The 19,769-nt window shown below is 37.9% G+C and overlaps 2 protein-coding genes across 12 annotated transcripts in view; both read right to left on the bottom strand.

Annotated features, from left to right (window-relative positions):
* LOC135102080 (serine/threonine-protein kinase MARK2-like) overlaps positions 1-13,704 on the bottom strand; it is a 128,037-nt gene extending 114,333 nt beyond the window's left edge. For 2 of the 5 annotated variants that reach the window (XR_010269515.1, XM_064006805.1), the window contains exons 1-2: positions 13,374-13,698; positions 5,444-5,693 (exon numbers count right to left, since the gene is read on the bottom strand). Coding sequence is in view for 4 of the 5 variants with exons in the window: in XM_064006805.1 (XP_063862875.1) it covers positions 5,444-5,518 (75 nt within the window). In the remaining variant the exon portion in view is untranslated. Of the gene's footprint in view, positions 1-5,443; positions 5,694-13,373 lie in introns of all 5 variants that reach the window. The other 3 variants (XM_064006789.1, XM_064006794.1, XM_064006797.1) reach the window with 2 other exon arrangements.
* Positions 13,705-16,968: 3,264 nt separating this feature from the next.
* The window catches only part of LOC135102078 (serine/arginine repetitive matrix protein 1-like), a 67,882-nt gene continuing 65,081 nt past the window's right edge, over positions 16,969-19,769 (bottom strand). For all 7 annotated transcript variants that reach the window (XM_064006781.1, XM_064006780.1, XM_064006784.1 and 4 more), the window contains one exon: positions 16,969-19,171. In XM_064006781.1, coding sequence (XP_063862851.1) covers positions 19,026-19,171 — 146 coding nt within the window. In that variant the 3' untranslated portion in view covers positions 16,969-19,025. The remainder of the gene's footprint in view (positions 19,172-19,769) is intronic.

Genomic DNA, 19,769 nt, shown 5'->3' with positions numbered 1-19,769 from the left:
GTTAGCATGAAAATAGCGGTAAAAGATAGCAAGAGATGTAACACTGTAGCGATGAGCAAGAGGCTGAAGACAGTCAGTTAGAGGAGAGGAATTGTTGAGATGAAAAAGCTTTCGATTCTACCCTGTCTAAAATAGCAGTATGAGTGGAACCCCCAAGACATGTGAAGCATACTCCATACATGGATGGATAAGGTCCCTGTACAGAGTTAACAGCTGGAAGAATGAGAAAAACTGGCAGAGATGTCTGAATGCCTAACTTCATACAAGCTGTTTTTAGCTAGAGATGATAAGTTTCCAATTTAGATTATAAGTAAAGAACAGACTAAGGATGTTCAGTGAAGAAGAGGGGAACAGTTGAGTGTCAGTGAAAAAGAGGGTATGGTTGTTTGGAAGGTTGTGTTGAGCTGATAGATGTAGGAAATTAGTTTTTGAGGTACTGAACTATACTAAGTTTGCTCTGCCCCAATCAGAAATTTTTGAGAGATCTGGAGTCATACATTCTGTGGCTCCCCTGCATGGATAGGACAAGAAGTTTGGTTTAGAAGATCAATGATGAATAATAGGGAGAGAGTGGGTGACAGGACGGAACCCTGAGGAACACCAATGTTAATAATTTCAGAGAAGAACTGACCGTCTAACTAGAATGGGTCTTATTTTCTTGAAAATACCTTCTTCTCCAAAATCTATAAACAGTGGTATTCCCCAGGGTTCTGCCCACCAACTTTTAACTCTTCCTGTCCTTCCTATTTCCTACTTTACCTTCTATGTGTACAAACTTATTTCTCTTCCCCATCTCTTCTTCAACAAAACAAAACATGTGACCGTCTACCATGGCAGCAAGAGAACGGTCAGAGAGGGAACCTGAGTTGAAGTTACAGAAAGAAGGATAGAAAGCATGGGAGGGTAGTTTGGAAATCAAAGCTTTGTGCCAGACTCTATCAAAAGCTCTTGAAATGTCTAAGGCAACAGCAAAAGTTTCACCAAAATTTCTAAAAGAGCATGACCAAGACTCAGTAAGGAAAGCCAGAATATCACCAGTTGAGCAGCCTTGACAGAACCCATACTGGTGATCAGCTAGAAGGTTGTGAAGTGATAGATGTTTAAGAATCTTCCTGTTGAGGATATTAAGTATTTATTGCACTACAAAAAACTTATCCTTCAGCTCCCACACTCTAACAGCTATTTAATTCTGAGATATTTTGGTTATAAATAACTTATAAGTGGACCTCTATTTCAGTCTCCAAGCCCACTATCTTGTTAGCTAAATTTCTCCAATCAAAATATTGGACAACAGCTTTAGAAGACTAATCCTGAAGCTTCCCCACACTCTACTAGATACTTATTTTGGGACACTTTTATTATAGCTAACTTACTAGTGGTTCTTTATATCTAGCCAACTATCTTGTTAGCATTAGTTCAAATAAATGTAAACTAATCCTGCAGCTTCTCCACTCCACTAACCATTTAATTTTGGATACTTTGGTTACAGATAACTTATTAACAGTTCTTTACTTTAGTCTCCTAAGCCACTATCTTGTTAGCTGAATTATTCCAAATAAAATATTAGACAACAGCCTTCAAAAACTAATCCTGAAGCTTACCCACTCTACTAGCTATTCAATCTTGGGTTATTTTCATTATAAATGGATCTTTATTTTAACTTATAAATGGATCTTTATTTTAACTTCCAAGCTAAATTTTTCTAATAAAAACATTGCTCTACAACTTATGAAAACTATTCCTTCAGCTTCCCAATCTAGTAGCCATTTAATTTAGGATACTACAGCCACAGGTAACTTATAAGTACCTCTTAATTTGAGTTCCCTAGGCCACTATCTTAGCTAAATTTTAAATAAGTGTACATTATCATATTCATTGAACTACAACTTGAAAATGAATCCTGAAGCTTAGCTACTTAATTTTGGGATACTTAAATAAGTGGCACTTATTAGTGCCACTTTATTTTAGTCTCCTAGGCCAATAAATACTTCCCATCAAATATATTTAACCAAATACATTCAGTATGTTTTATCTATTTATTTATTATTATTATTATTTTTACAGCTATTTATTTATTTATTTTATTTATTTATTTATTTATATTTTTTTTCTTATTTATTGCTGCAACCTAAATACCATGACTGGACACAACCCCACATAATCTCCAGCAAATGTCTTTGTATTAAATGAATATACACACCATGCAGGTTTAGTTTCACCAGGCAGGTTACAGTCATGTTCACTTCATTTCTACTTCTTGGTTTGTTATGACACTCCAAAACCTTTCAGATGCACAACAGCTGCATCAGTAACTCTTACAATTACTCTGAACATATTTATTTATCTATCTACCTACCTGCCTACCTTATTAGCTATATTTAATACCTACCAACAAGGACTGTCATCATTTATCTACATACTCTAATCCTCTCACTCTCTTCTCACCACTTTCTCTCACTTACTCCAACACTACCCTCCCTTTCCACTGGTGGCTACACTCTAGCATCCACTACATACCTTTACATTTTTTTTTTTACTGATTTCTTTCTGCCATTCTTCACAAAGTCAAACCCCATTTGGATGCTGTATTTTGCCCCATCACCTCCTCCACATCTAATTCTAAACTAAAATTTTCCATAATGTATATTAATATAAGAAGGAAGGAGAAATTCATCTAGTTTGACTCATTTACAGATTGGCATGTTTGCTTTCAAAATAGAATGGAAGTGCATTATCATTATCTTATCAGAAGCTATTAAATATCAAAAGCTGTCAATTTCATTATCTGATACCTGGATAATTCATCTCAATTTTCCCAAATAAAACTAACAAACACTTAAAGAAAGTGAAGATATTGTCATCAATGAATGAGAGAAGTGAATAAGAGGCAGGTCTGACATACACCACATGGCCAATGATGCAGCTTCCACTAGCCTGTGTCATCAACACCTACTGCTGCGTCCCAAATAATGTGCTGCCTAGTTTGGCAGCTGCTGGTTGTTTTGGGCCATTATTCTTAACCCCCATGCCTCTCCTCAACTCATGTTGCCTACTACAGTGTCTGCTACTTCCATGAACAATTCTCTATCTGCACAAGCCTCTTTTGCCTCCCACCACAGCCTCTTAATGTAGCTGAATATGCTGCTTTGCAAACTCCTCATCTACTTGAGCAGTGCCCAGTGGCATTCCTGCTAAACATTTCATTACCTAGGCCTGCCTCTTCACCTCCTTCTGCCTGGTCTGCTTCCACATATTCAGGTGCACTTCTGAACTCACATAGTATTTCTTCTGACAAAGACTGCTTCACCTGCCCTCTCCTTCAGTAGCTCACACAGGCTTTACAATGTGCCTTTTCCCTCCATGGGCAAGTTGTCTGCTTTATTATATGCACTGCATGGTGCTGAGTGTACCGTGAAGTGCTCAAAGAAGATAATGGAAGTAATAAGCTTCAGGCAGGTGAAATTGCTCAATAAGTTTCCAACAGTAAAGCAAGCTTTAAATGACAATTTGGAAGAAATTTAATTGCTGTATGCATTACAATATAGCAAATGGCTAATAGTTAATTAGCTAATAATCATGATGGTGCAGGTGGTGAATGTTTTAAGTGAAGCAGCACATTCCACTTTTGCACCAGATGGAAAAATCACCAGATATGCAAATCCATGAAAGATGAAATTTACAAATACTTTGGGAGCAGTAAATGAATAGATATTTACATAATTGGCTGCTTACTTGACGTTTATATCTCAGAATAAGAATCTCATTTTTAACATGATTCTTCAAAAATACAGTAAATAGACCCAAGTAAAACAATGAAATCTAATTCTATACCTTTTTCATTAATGATTTCATAGTGCTTCTCCTATGATTAACTTTAAAAATCAGACGCTACTGTGACACTGTACAGTACATCAAAGCAAAACAAATTACTTTCTCATGATAGCATCTAGTGTGGAGAAAGGTACTTTAACTCATATCTAAATACTGTAAACACACAAACACAAACACACACACACACACACACACACACACACACACACACACACACACATATATATATATATATATATATATATATATATATATATATATATATATATATATATATATATATATATATATATATATATATATATATATATATATATATATATATATATATATATATATATATATATATATATATATATATATATATATATATATATATTTTATATATAAAATTTTTTTGTTTATTTTAATTTTGTATATATATATATATATATATATATATATATATATATATATATATATATATATATATATATATATATATATATATATATATATATATACAAAATTAAAATAAACAAAAAATTTCAATAAAAACCTGTTTACTACCTTCATATCATATCAGACTATTTCTGGTCTTTTGCTGCTAAAGTTCACACAGACACATGCCAGAGGAGACTGATGCTGAACCAAATACTTATACAGGCAGACAGGATTATTTGCCTTCCTCTCCTGCCAGATTACAAGTCACAACTCCACAACTTTCATCCTGCAACTATTTCCTTCTAGGTGAACTGAGAATATCACGTGAAGGACACGCCCAGTCTGTCTCCATTCGGCCAAGGATTCAAAACTCAGACTTCTTACTTGTAGCAAGCACCTTGACCATACCATACTTAGTGTCTTAAATACCCTACATTTTAATTAAGTTTATAATACAATTAAAATCTTACTGAAATATCCAAAAAGAAACTATGTTCAACAGCTGACAGATGAAACAAGCTGTCTAGTAGTGATAAAGTTGCTAGGTTCAAGTGGGCAGCTTTTTCACCATGAAGCTGTATTACTACCGGGAGCCTCTTAAAATAAAACCTGGCTGAGAACTCGACTGGATACACAACTCTTGTTCTTATATGTGATCCATCCAGCATCTCGCAGGCAACCCATGCTCAGGTGTGGACACGATTGTGCATAGAAATGTGTGTGTGTGTGTGTGTGTGTGTGTGTGTGTGTGTGTGTGTGTGTGTGTGTGTGTGTGTGTGTGTGTGTGTGTGTGTGTGTGTGTGTGTGTGTGTGTGTGACTTCCACTATGCCATAAAAGTATAAAAAAAAAAAAAATCAATACAAAATCATTACTATCCTTCATGAGTCAGGCATTAATTTCAAACTGAAACATAAGATCCAAACATTTAAGATGAAAACCCTGCACCTTTCTCATACACTGCAATGAAAGATATAACTCCTGTTTATTTCAATTAACAAAAAGTTTAAACATGTTCCATAATGATTTCAACATCACCATTTCACACCTCAAATTCAGGAATGCCATGAAAATTTCTCTCCCATTTACAAGATACATTCCATATAATTAGAACTACTAATATTATAAGGACTCCACCATGTAAACACAGCTTGGCCACAGATTAATAAAAAGAAGCAGACTCTGACCTACCTTCGACTTGGTGACATGATCGGCTGGCAATGCCTCAGGCACCGTTTGAAGGGTGGTGCGTACACTGGCAGACATTGCTTAATTTTGGTGTGTGCTGTGGATGGCACTAGTTTTTGGCGGGTCAGCACGGTCAGCGGCTGAGGAAGTGTGGGGGTTTGGCAGCTTGGGCTACCATCCAGGGGCCATGTCACTTGAGGGCACCAACAGTGATGGCATCAGCTCATACACCATATGCAGCACCATCCATAATCTGTGGAAAAAATTGTCTCTTTATACATCATTCACAACAAAGCCAATGTACACAATGCATTGAACATCACTACTACTTTAGATACATAACACAACAATGTATAATAAATTACCACAACTACAGAGATATACAGAAGGATAATGGACAATAAGTACTGTTCATCACAAGAGAAAGATAAAATGGCTTCTGCTTGATGAAAGTACCACACATATAAGTGAGTTCTTTTAACTGCGATATGGAGTACACCCCTCCATATTGTGTGTGTGTCTCTATATGGTGATTTAAAGGAATAAGGGGAACAGCTAAATTTTGTTAAAAAAAAAGACACAACAGACCACATCTTTTTGCATACTTTTGTATGATCATGTCATCTGGAGATCCTTCATGTTTGATACAAAACATCTACTGCAGGACAAAAAAAACATGAAGCTTGTATTCAACAATTTTCTACAATTGAAATGAACACCACAACCAGTTCTAACATGGATTGCAAAGATTGCTGCAAGTGACAATCACCATCATCACCACCAACAGGATACTGTAGTAAGAGATATGTATTGTGACAATGCTGTGTCATTGTAGAAAAGGCTTCCACTACAGCCTGAGGGCATGATAATACAAAGCATTCTGAGCAAGTGTTTGTGTATTTCCTAATGTAGAGATAATCCTTGATCAGATTATACTACAAATAAAAAGAAATACATACCATAAATAGAAATGAAAAAAAAAAAAAAAGGTCAAGCTTAAGTAAGTCAACACCATCTTGTTGGCAAAAGAAAAACAAGTAATTTTCCACACCACATGGGAAGGTTAATTTACTTAAAAATAATAACATTTGTAAATGAGGATGCAACAATGTCAAAACATACTTTTCTTATTATTTTATGAGCGACATCAGATAAGCACTGACAAAACAAATTTTAACCTCATCACGAGTGTCTTTCAAAACGTCCAAGAATGACAAACTGTGCACTTTATAATCCAAAAGGGAAACTGATGAAAGAAACTGCTTTACTCCCATCACGCCCCAGGGAGATGCAACACAACCTCTACTGCAGTACTAAACACCCCAAAGCTGGTACTAGAACCCTGCATGATTACCTGTGAGATGTGAGATGCCATGGCAGGATGTACAGTTTTGTCAACATACAAATACAAGGTACCTGGTGTTTCTCATAGACCTCTCACATTAGGGAAGTCATCAACACTACATTCAAGCCAGGAATGCATGAATTGTTACAAGATTATCCAATCGCACCAGCCCTATCACCATTACCATCATTCATATCTTGCCATGGAGTAAAATTCACTTACTTGTATAGCATGTTGAGATTGTGATTAGTTTATTTACTTTTCTATAATTTTATTTACTTATTTTTCTTTTATGTGATATACATCACAGCCTGTCACTCAATACTGGTTATGCATCATCACACTGCATCAAGAGTTATGAGAAAATACAACTAGGAAAATAGCAAGGGCACGCACACACACACACAAACAAACACACACACACACACACACTAAATAAAAAGAACAAAACTGTTGGTCTTTGTTTCCTGTTCAACACCCAACTCACAGCTCATCCTAAGTCCTCTCCCTTCTCTGCTAGTCAATAAGCTCTATAATGTCATCATTTTGTTTAACATCCTTTGCCTTACACAGCTGGCCATCTTATAAGTCTCCCACTTTTAGCAGTTGTAGAAAATTACATATATTGAAGATTGTATTTTTTATTATCCACAACAGAGACCTTAAACAGTCCTACAAGGTTTCTTAATGTAGAGGATAATAAAAAAAATCATTCAGAACTTGATAATTTCTAGCTCAACTAGTATAACATATTTGCATTTTTTTATTACACACTAAAAACCAAGTCTCAAAAGTGCAGTGCCAGGAGAGTCAAGGCCAATAAAAAATCACTTGAAACTTGATACCTTATGGCTTGACTAATAATGTGTAGACACAGCAAGCTGCAGTGACACTCCTGGACAAAGGTACTTCTCACTTCATGCCAAAAAAAAACTTATCCCACATTGATCAATTTTTCTTTTTCCACAATGCACTCAGACAAACATTGTACACATACATATTTCAGAGCACTACCATCAACGAATATGACAAAAAAATGGAAGCATCAGTAGATAACAAAGAATAATTTTACTGGGAAAAGAATGTTGCAGATTTATTGATTATTTCCGTGTTCTCAATAAAGCAGCCAACTGATGCCCAGAGGATACAGTCATGAACTTAAGAAACTATAATTTTCATAGAGAAATATTTATTATTATTAATGTACTGTGTGTGTGTGTGTGTGTGTGTGTGTGTGTGTGTGTGTGTGTGTGTGTGTGTGTGTGTGTGTGTGTGTGTGTGTGTGTGTGTGTGTGTGTGTGTGTGTGTGTGTGTGTGTGTGTGTGTGTGTGTGTGTGTGCCTAGGCAATGAATGTAGCAGCAAAGTTACAAGCAAGGATAGACAAATGGTGTTAGTTTGGCCATATAGAGAAAATGGATGAATATTACTTGGTGAGGCATGTTGAATATTTCAGCATGACAATGCCAGTAAATGGCCCAATGAGAACATAAGATGAAAAACCCCAAGGACTTGACAAATAAGCCACCACCAATTAACTTATGGTGTCCTATTAGAATGGAATCTGCCTTTGAAAGATTAAGACAGTGATGTTTAAAACTTTAGGTCACCAAGATAAGAAAACACTAACTGACAATTGGGTGTTTGTTACACAACATGCTCTTGCCATCCTGTCTGGCTATGATGAGTGTAAACTTACAGCTACTCATTTCAATAAAGTACATATTACATATTACAAGTACAGACAGACCTATATGTAGATAGACCTACATCTATCTAGCAACCTTTTAAATTTCAATGGAATTTAAAAGATTGTGTTATTTTAGTTAGGTTGAAAATTTTAAACTGTGATTAAAGAAAAAAATTCTTTCAGATTTTAAGTTCAATTGTTTTAAAACATATACCTATTTCCCATATGTTTGGGTGGTTTGTGAAAGAAAAACCAAATCCCCTAAAAAGTATAACTTTTTTTCACAGGAAAAGCACAAATACAGAAAACAAAATTTGACATATACCTACCAACTGAATTGAATAATTCATACATAAAAAAATCATGCAATTACTTTTTCCCTCATGTTCACACACCTTTCATTATTTTACAGATTGGTTCATTTCATACCTTCCATTTCAATATCTAAAACCTTCCATATTTTTGGAATACACAGTTCACATATGCATGCATGTGCATACATGGACATATACCAATATATTTCACATACATATACATACCTACAGCTGTGCGTAATCCTTCAATATCTTTTTACTTGACAACTAAAGCAGTGACTTTATCCAAAAGATTTAAGAAAATTTTTTTTAAATGCACAAAAGTACCACTCCTATTATTTTTGTTACACAGAGCTGTTCTATGTTCTACCATGTAATACATACTGGCATGATATGCACAACACTAGCTGGGGAGCACGGGGTGAAAGTGGGATGATCAGACAGATAGATTTACAAGCATGGGACAGATGTTGAGTGATTCCCACTTTGACAGTGTGAATGATGGTGCACAGAGAGAGAGAGAGAGAGAGAGAGAGAGAGAGAGAGAGAGAGAGAGAGAGAGAGAGAGAGAGAGAGAGAGAGAGAGAGAGAGAGAGAGAGAGAGAGAGAGAGAGAGAGAGAGAGAGAGAGAGAGAGAGAGAGAGAGAGAGAGAGAGAGAGAGAGAGAGAGAGAGAGAGAGAGAGAGAGAGAGAGAGAGAGAGAGAGCTGGGTTGTACTATAAATGTGCTCCAAGAAAGGCCATCACAGAGGGCTAAGCTGACTAGCAGAACATTGATAGAGCATGATCTAAGTACCTACCTACACCCTATCACTAGTGCTATCAGCACGATGGTGAATAACAAAAATAACGCTTTTTGTTTTTAAATAAAATCTTTTATCTTATCTTTTAGTAAGAAAACAGCACTGGAGCAGTCCTATAAAGCTTCTGGTCGTGTTTATCTATTTTTTCTTTATTTTTCTACGTGTGTGTGTGTGTGTGTGTGTGTGTGTGTGTGTGTGTGTGTGTGTGTGTGTGTGTGTGTGTGTGTGTGTGTGTGTGTGTGTGTGTGTGTGTGTGTGTGTGTGTGTGTGTGTGTGTGTGTGTGTGTGTGTGTGTATGCCAAGTAGATAAGCCAAAAGCTGCAAAAACTATAAAATCTATTGCTCCATAATCCACACTAAGTAAAAATGGTGTTCGCTACAGTGGCCGATAAAAGTTCAGGAGACACCGAGCAAAACAGGCACTCCTCTCTGAGAATGTCTTGTAGTCACAGGGATGTAGAAGAGAATCAGACAGGAATGTAGAAGAGAATCAGAGTTCCAGAATTTACCATGAAAGTGGCAAAAGCATCATGACAAAAGTTAATTCTTTCATTAGAAGATGATAAATTACCTGATTATCCATAGAGCTTAAAAGAAAATGTCAATCTTTTTCCATTCTTATTCTTACTTCTCCATTCCACATTTTTGTTCCCTGCACTTACAACACACTCATATTATGATCACACATCATAAACTCAAGATTAAGGCCACATTAAAGTTGTGTACAAAAATAATGTCTACCAGGTAAGTTAGCTTTAGTCCAATTAATAAAGTTTGAGATTTGACTAAGTCGTCAGTTTAGTTAAGTTTAGAAATAAAGTGTTGAGGGCAGAGACCTAATTAGATACCTAGGTACATTATCAATTCAATGCAATTAGTTACAAGGTAACAAGAAATGGAAACTGTTGGGTCACTTGAAGCTATCACCAAATGGCAAAGTGAACTGCTAAACTAATTCCCATGCTAGTTAATTACTAGTTAACAGTCTTCTAATCTCCCTTATATTGTTGCACTGAGTAATAATCTTTTAACTCCCTACTCTGCAAAATCATATAATAAGGTTTGGAGGTTAAATGGCATTAAATATAGTTTAAAAATGCCTCTCACAGTGAAGCTGTTAGAGATACTATGAAGTGAAAATATTACATGCTACAGCTAATTATCACTATCCTAACAGTGGCAAACATTCAGATGATATAAAGCTTTAACAAAATATAACTAAATACTATGTTAAATCTGTGAGTCCTGCTACGCACAATGATCCTCCCAATGGCATGGGGAAATTCAGAAAGCAAATATTCAATGTAGCTGTGGCAGGTGTAATCAGCATACATTTTTTTTCTATATTACTTGATCATTTGGGCACTACTGAAATATGCAGCCTAGACTGTGTAATGATTGACATAAATAGCATCTGAAGATTCTCCCTTGCACTAAAAAACACATGTGAATTTGCAGTAGTCCAATAAACAATAAAGAAAGAGAAGAGAAAAACTGTAAATGCTGTGAAAGTTATCAGAAACCTTAGATCCAACAAAATCTATCACAAAGACACTTTCATCTTCAAATCCCAGGATGGGGTTTACCAAAAATTTTACCAAAATCATTCTCTGGACTTCACCTTCTTTGATCCGTGTGTGAAACTCGGCCCACCAAACAATAAGCCTGTGTGTCTCAGAGAGTCTTTCTACCTAGCCACAGTCTAACATATCTACACAAGGGTTTCCAGCTGGTTATCATGATTAACTCTGGGTACTTTGAAAGAAATAACTTTTTTATTACAGTTTACACCAGTGCTATAGCATCACATTATTTCTTTCAATGTCTTGATTTTCCCTTACAGGTTTGGATGGCCTTGTAATCTCTGCCACTTTTTCTATTGTTGTAGACAATATCTTCTAAAAAATAAAAATAATTGTCTTTTAATTGCAGTTGAGGCCAATGTGATATCAGCATCATTTCATTCAACATTCTTATTTTCCTTTTACAAAACTAGATGGCCTTGTAGTCTCTCCCACTTTTTTTTTTTTTCAAGTCAAAGACAATATCAAAAAATTATATATTTTTACAGCACTTTAGATGAATACAATATTATCATCACTTTACTTAATATCTTATTTTTCCTTAGTTCTCTTGAGTCTGCCACATTTGTTCATTCATAGACAATATCTTAAAAAAAGTCTTTTTTATTGCAGATTAGGTTAATGCAATACTATAATTTTTATTCAACATCTTATTCTCCCTTAATGGGTTAGGCAGCTCCTGAGTCTACCACTTTTTTTTTTTGGTTGTATGTATGCAATATCTTAAGAAAAAAGAAAAAAAAAAAGACTTTTCATTGCAGTTTGGGTCAATGAAATATCATCAAAATTTTATTCAACACCATTATCTCCATGGACTAGATGGACAGACTGCTACTATTTGCAATCATAGACGATACCTTTTCTGATGTTCATCCTCTGTCAGTACAATACACATAACTATGACTGCGTATGTATGACAGGTTTCCTCAGTCTGTACAATGAGTAAAGCAATGCCTGAAACACTGAACTAATAAAGCACTTGTGTTTCATCCAATGTTACTTCTCACTATCACATCACATTTACAGTTAATGGTTTCTAGGTGTTATACGCTGTTTGAAACGTTACTAACCCTGGTCACTTATCAGATCCTTAAAGTGGTTTTGGAGGATTTCAACCTTCATTTTTGGCTTGAAACATTGAATAAAGTACTTATGCTTTATCCTGTGTTACTTCTCACCATCATATCCCATACATGGTTAAAAATGGTTGCTAAATGGCATATCCCACTATCTGTAACATTCCTAAGCCTAACTACACATCTAATCTTTAAAGTAATTTTTGGGGGATCTAACCCTTATTTTTTGCTTTCATACACAAATATCATGCTTTCCTACAAGATCTACTAAGCTTGTTGGCTACAGAGAAAAAGAAAAACCAGAAAATATGAGTTGTATGAAACTGAAAATTTATCCCCACCCCTCCACTGTTTCTGCACCTGCTCCTATCAAATTAAAGGTTCCCAGAGTCACCTGCACTCCCTACAAAGCCCATTCATTGACCAAATCACGTAATCTAAACCACTCTAACTATCTAGGACAGCAACTAAAACATTTGCCAAGGTTTTGAGGTGTGGAAAAAAAAAAAAAAAGGCAGAGGGGAGCTGAAGGATTAACTGGGCAAGGTATTAACAATTATGGCTTTCAGAGAGAAGCACAACGATAACAAGAAGCCAAGATGTACAGGAAACACCATAATAGGGGGTTATGATGCAATAATAAGCACAATAAGGCACCAATGACGAAATATCAATAATACATCCAACAGCAACACCCAATACGAATGTTTACCCAGAAATCCAGGTGAATAAATCATCTCATCAACCCAAAACACTGCCACATGATCCCCAAGTGAGGTATAGAGGGAGTATGAGGCTCATTACTATGCATGGCTAAGTATTAGATCCAGGAATCCTATTTTATACTACACAATAACCCTACAACACTGCACCCTCTTGGTCTATGGGTGTATAATTATGTTTTTTACCACCCCTGCATTCCCATTCCCCACTAACCGGCTGTCTGAGGGCGGTAGTCATGCCAATATGCAACAGAATCCTGCCAAGGCGCCTATGGCATAAAATTAATCCCTGACTGGCCAGCAATGGAGTGGATCGAGGTTATTTCACGATTCCCTTGAAACTATTGCACATGCAGACACCAACACACCACCACAGGAAGCAGAGTAAAGCCTTGGTACATACGAGATGGCCTGAGATCCTTGGAGTGGGTCCTTGGAGCGGGAATCCTGGCAGAACACACGGAATATCCACGCCTATCTCGGTCTTCTCATGGGGGACACACACACCTGGGAGTAAATATTCACACAAAACTCCTTTTCACGCCACTCCCAGCTTGGTACGAGGGACTCTACGGGACTATACGGCTTTGCTCTTCACTCCCACGTCATGCTTTGGGGAAAGGAGTGTATTGTCTTGCGGTAAATGAAGGGAGAGCGGAGAGTGCAGGGAGACACACATCAGGCTCAAGATGGCGCTGCCTGAGCTTGACCTCCGTGCGCCCGCGCCGATTGGTCCTCCCTCCCACCACACACTCTTGAGAAAACTACCACCTTCCACCACATCTATCCATTCCCTCTTTATTCCAGATGGTCGTGGCCACGCATATGTACATTTTTATCCCTCTTATCTAGGCGGAGTAAGCAGTGGGTGGGGGCTCAGGCTGGGCTGCAGGTGATGGGTGTTCGTCATTAGCTAAATAGTGTTGGAACTCGGGGCCTCAGGTAGGCTCGGGCTCAGGGAGGTTCAGTGTGCAGCGCCTCCCTCTCTGGACTACTGGCGGATTTAATGGATTACTCTAGCTACTATTTTATAGTCGTTTGATTTATTTGTTGGTCATCTCAGTAAATGCGTCACTAGTTATGCGTCGTGCAGGTGAAAGGAGACACGCCGTACATGATGGTGCACCTGTCACATGACGTCACGAGTAAGAGGCGCCGGAGTGAGCCTCACCTGAGCACCGTTGGGGTGAGAAGTACACACCTTGATCCCATGGTGACCACATTCATCTGTCTCCACGAAAGAACGAGATGTACTCAGGATGTACTAGTTATCATCACGACTTGTCTCTTTAATCTATAGTGCCTCAGTTATGCGTTGCTATTAAAAGCGGCAACCAAACATGGTGCAAAGACGTCCCCTTGCCATCTTTTTCTGCATTTCATTTTTACTAGTTGTATAAATGCTAATCAAATGTTTAAATAAACGAATACGTTGATCGTGGTGCATGCGTGAGGTATAAGATGATTTAAACTGAGTAAAAATATCCCTGTAGATCAAACGTCATGGGTTGTATTGGCGGGAATATGTTATTATGGTAATATATGTTCACTCCGAGAATTCTGTGGGATCAGTAGGATTTAAATGCAAAGATGATGTGAACCTAAATCAAGTTGAACGGACCCTCCCTACAGGTAAAAACGGGGAGGCTGCCACATCAAGGTTCTCTCTTATTTTCATGCCTTATCCAGTTTTTCAAGGCATATTCATAAAGCTTAACATCTGGAAACGTCACTTACGGTTACTTTTCATTGATTTGAACATTTTGTTACATCACAGCTCGTCTCTCCATCGGTGAGTGGACGTGGAAAATTACACATCTGGCACCTGGCTGTACATGCTTCATTCACCTTATGTGGTGATGTCGCGCAGGTGTTTTTATCTTACCTTATATTATTAGGATGCTGCTATAATGGAGCTAAATCTTCTCACAAAACCACAGCAAGTTACCTCATACATGATACTTACAACCAGTGGACACAGCTTAGGTTAATAAGTAAAACGAGGAATTAATGGCAGTTTGACAATGGGCATCCGGCATGGGTGAGGCAGGCGACCCATCTGCCGCTGCGACCCTGGCGGCCGGGGGTCAGGAACTTCCTTTACTGAGGCTGGTGACGGGAAGGGCATGTCGTCACCACCACCACCACCACTACCACCACCACCATCAGCAATTATTCTTGACCTCGTGCACCATTAAAACTCTCATTTATTTGTTCTTAACAGAGATATTTTTTTTGTTGTGTTGAGCTCATTAATGTTCATGCAATGTGGTGTGGTGAGAATATTCTCGTAATGTTACCGTTTTAATACATGACGGTCTTGTGTGTGTTTATGTGTGGCTTTGTAAAATGTAGCTTTGTAAGATTAGGAAGGAAACTTATGCAGTATGTGTGTACGATTGTAGACCGAGGCTGAGCTAGTAGGCAAAAAAAAATAGTGAGGTGCAGTATTTAGAAACCCTGAGAAGATCCGTCAGGAATTACACACACACACACACACACACACACACACACACGCGCACACACGCACATACACACGTATGTATGGATGGATGGACAGACAGACTGTAAGTCTTTACTTAAACTATAGTTGTTATCGTGTGTGAAACTGCTGGGCATATTTTTTGTTTTTTTTTCCAGGCCTGAAAAGATGCTGGCTAAACCTCAGAGAAAAAAAAATAGGAAAGAGAACCGTCAGATATCACTTTACAAGGAAAATTATAACTTACAGGTGAGGTATGACCAGCTCTGTGTTTCGTAATCTTTAATAGAGAATGTTCTTTCTTTTCTTCTGCTCACATCTGATATGCCTTGTCTGTTTTATCAATGTAACCAGCAATGAAAAGTTTAGGAGACACGTTAACACGATCACTGATGTCAAAGCCAGCAGTATTGACTTATGATAATATGGGCTTTAAGACGACGTGACCCATGCTTTACGACACTAATGAAATAATCAATATAATTCTAACTTTCTGCACATCCTTGCTTAGTCAAAATAAATAAAGTAAAATGTTTCAGTAAACGACACGCCGCTTCCTGTCTCTACTGCTGCTGTGTTTTTGTGACAACCCATGATTCCGGATGGAAAAAAAAAAGTGTAAGACGCTGAAAACGTTATTGAATTATGAAATGTAACATTAAAGTTTCACTCGTAGTGCCTGCTTTATATGTTTATGTTAAATACTAAAGTGTGAAAGAATGTACTGGATAAATCTCACACACATCAGGTTTACCTATCACGCTGCAAGTCCCAAAGATGGAGCGACAGGAAACCCCCACGGGGACAAGGTAGTGTCCTGCGTAAGTAGCATCCTTGTCTCTCATACAGGTGGCCTCCTCAGGGACACTGTGACAGCACGGTGGCCGCAGGAAATGTTTTTTTTTTTTTCTTTTCTAGTGTGACACACACACACACACACACACAATATATATATATATATATATATATATATATATATATATATATATATATATATATATATATATATATATATATATATATATATATATATATATATATATATATATATATATATATATATATATATATATATATATATATATATATATATATAAGTTTACCATGAAAGTTCTCTGTAGACAGATTTTCATGTTCTGACATTTTAAAGGTATACTCTTATAATCATTATAACATACGTTATACTTATGTTCTCAATAGTCAATTTTATATCCACTGATGAGTTCACTGAAGATAAAACGTGAAATTGGCGCAGTTATAAATATTCACTTAGAAAAGTAGACATATCACCGTCTTAAACTTGTAACCATAAAGTTGAACCATGCGAACCCTGGTGAGCTTGAAACCTTTTTACACACACTCACAGACACACACACGAAATAAGACTGTTAGCAGACGCGTCGGCAGCAGAGTGAATAAAGTAGTCTGCAGTGCCTGGCCCTGGACCACACACTGCCATGTCGATGTTAGCGTCTACACTACACACGTATATAAATGATGGATAATAACCCCATAATGTTTCATAAAATAATATTATATTTTACGATTTTATGGACAATTACTTATACCTTGCAGACACTACGGTGTTTAAAATACCACTTAACATTCAGTCTACCTGTTTTTTGTCTCATTAAACATCATTGCAGGCATGTCACACACTCGGGTAACATCGACATTCATGTAGAGTAAATAAAATCAAATGAAAAGACCAATGGCACACGTGACACCACGAACAGCAATGCGCCACTTCCCCTCACACACCATAACTGTACAGACTGTATACACTCCAGCGTCACACACACCAGGAGCAAAATTTATCTTACATAATAACGCACATCATGCCACTAGCCCTCGCCCTCCCCTGCTGGACATACACCACACCACTCGCTACTCACACTTCTGCCCCAGCACACACACACACACACACACACACACACAAACACACACACACACCAGGCTGGAAGGAGATAAGGACGTCTGATCGTACAGTACAATGATTGCTTCTTGCGTGTGCTCTCTTTAATTAAGCAATTTTCCACACGAAAAAAAAAAAGTTGCAAGTAAAAAGTTGCACACGAGTAAAGAGAATAAATGAATATAGATAAAATTATTAAATATTTGTAAACATTATGTACTACATCTCAGATAAACATTAGAACAAATTATTACAAATACTGAATAAATCCGAGTACAAACACTGGTCTCAGCAAATAATTTATCAATTATTGACATCTAATTATTATTATTATTATCATTTATTTATTTATTTTTTGTTTGTCAGGTACGTAACATATGTTTTGTATTTACTTTTTTTTCCAGGTAGTGATATACGATGAAAAATAATAAAATGAATAAATACATAAAATAAATCAAATGGAAAACCACCACTACCAGTGATGGGTCGCGGCTGGGCGGAGCGGCCCTCACTGTTGCCAGATCAAGGGGCACTCACGTGGGACTCCCGAGGCCCCTACGTATTACAGGACTGGGGACATGACCCACTGCAGCACTACTGTGACTACCGCTGTCTACTCTCAGCGTTCACACTGGACGGAATTACGCAGAGAATGTTAGCAGTAATGTTACCGAGCCATCACCAAGCTAATGTAAAGCTGAAGTGCTATTAATCTCTCTCTCTCTCTCTCTCTCTCTCTCTCTCTCTCTCTCTCTCTCTCTCTCTCTCTCTCTCTCTCTCTCTCTCTCTCTCTCTCTCTCTCTCTCCGATAGCACTGTGTGGCGTTGCCATTATGATCGCTTTTAGGTGGAACTGATCGCTCTTTGTCAGTACAGTCGCTGCGCTGCGCTACACGTCATCTTCCTCCACACCACTGCACCCCCTGCCCTTCCCTCTCAATAAACATAAACAAATCTATAAAAAAAGTAAATATACTGAACATGATCTACGAAAGAGCAACATTACTACTCTCCTTAAAAGCTAAAATATAACAGAATTCTGCATTGTTTTTTTTTCTTTAGCTACCTAACCAACCACCAGTGTTAGTAGTCCGAAATATAAAAATACACATCTATTTTATTCATACTAAAAATTTTGCTGCAGCGATACGTACAGTCATGTCCTTACTATGGCAACCTGAGTATAAAATTCTGTGGCTCGGAGTCTGGAGACCGCGCTGTTGGAGACAACGTAACAGTAGCGTAACTAAAACATTAGGGCCCGCATTCAGAAAAGCTTCGCTCTCACCACGACTATTTTCAAAGTCCACATTGATGATTAGCCGGGTTTTCAAGAATGTTTTTCCTGTTGAAATCTAAAAATCTTGTTAATCTGTCATTAAAACCATAAAAAAAAAAACACCCTTCAAATCCCGTATCTCTTCAACTGGAGCCTTTTGAATGTAGAGGAAGTGCGGCGCAGAAGCGTTTCATCAAAACATGGTCCTACGTAGGTGATCACAAGCGGTAAAGTAAACACTCCGGAAATAATAAGCTTATGTAATTCCCGACTTGACTGGCGATATGCGAGGCCCTGTACACTGCTCGGACATGACACTAATTCATAATGGACGGATAAAATATAAGCGTAACGGAAAATAAACATGGAATTAAAGATCTTTATGCCTCCCGTTGGCACGCCCTCTGGTGGACGATGAGCCGGTCAGGGAAGAAGGTGCGGCCACAGTTCTCACACTTGACCAGCGTTTCCAGGTGGGTCTTCCAGGCAGCCTCTACCATCGCCTCGCGGTCCACCTTGCCGTCGTCTGTGTGGCAGGAAAAAGACGTCATGGGTTTTGAGAGAGAGAGAGAGAGAGAGAGAGAGAGAGAGAGAGAGAGAGAGAGAGAGAGAGAGAGAGAGAGAGAGAGAGAGAGAGAGAGAGAGAGAGAGAGAGAGAGAGAGAGAGAGAGAGGTGTGTGTGTGTGTGTGTGTGTGTGTGTGTGTGTGTGTGTGTGTGTGTGTGTGTGTGTGTGTGTGTGTGTGTGTGTGTGTGTGTGTGTGTGTGTGTGTGTGTGTGTGTGTGTGTGTGTGTGTGTGTGTGTGTGTGTGTGTGTGTGTGTGTGTGTGTGTGTGTGTGTGTGTGTGTGTGTGTGTGTGTGTGTGTGTGTGTGTGTGTGTGTGTGTGTGTGTGTGTGTGTGTGTGTGTGTGTGTGTGTGTGTGTGTGTGTGTGTGTGTGTGTGTGTGTGTGTGTGTGTGTGTGTGTGTGTGTGTGTGTGTGTGTGTGTGTGTGTGTGTGTGTGTGTGTGTGTGTGTGTGTGTGTGTGTGTGTGTGTGTGTGTGTGTGTGTGTGTGTGTGTGTGTGTGTGTGTGTGTGTGTGTGTGTGTGTGTGTGTGTGTGTGTGTGTGTGTGTGTGTGTGTGTG

The sequence above is a fragment of the Scylla paramamosain genome, chromosome 7 (assembly GCF_035594125.1).
Source record: "Scylla paramamosain isolate STU-SP2022 chromosome 7, ASM3559412v1, whole genome shotgun sequence".
NCBI lineage: Eukaryota > Metazoa > Arthropoda > Malacostraca > Decapoda > Portunidae > Scylla > Scylla paramamosain.
This window is presented reverse-complemented; position numbering and strand designations above follow the sequence as displayed.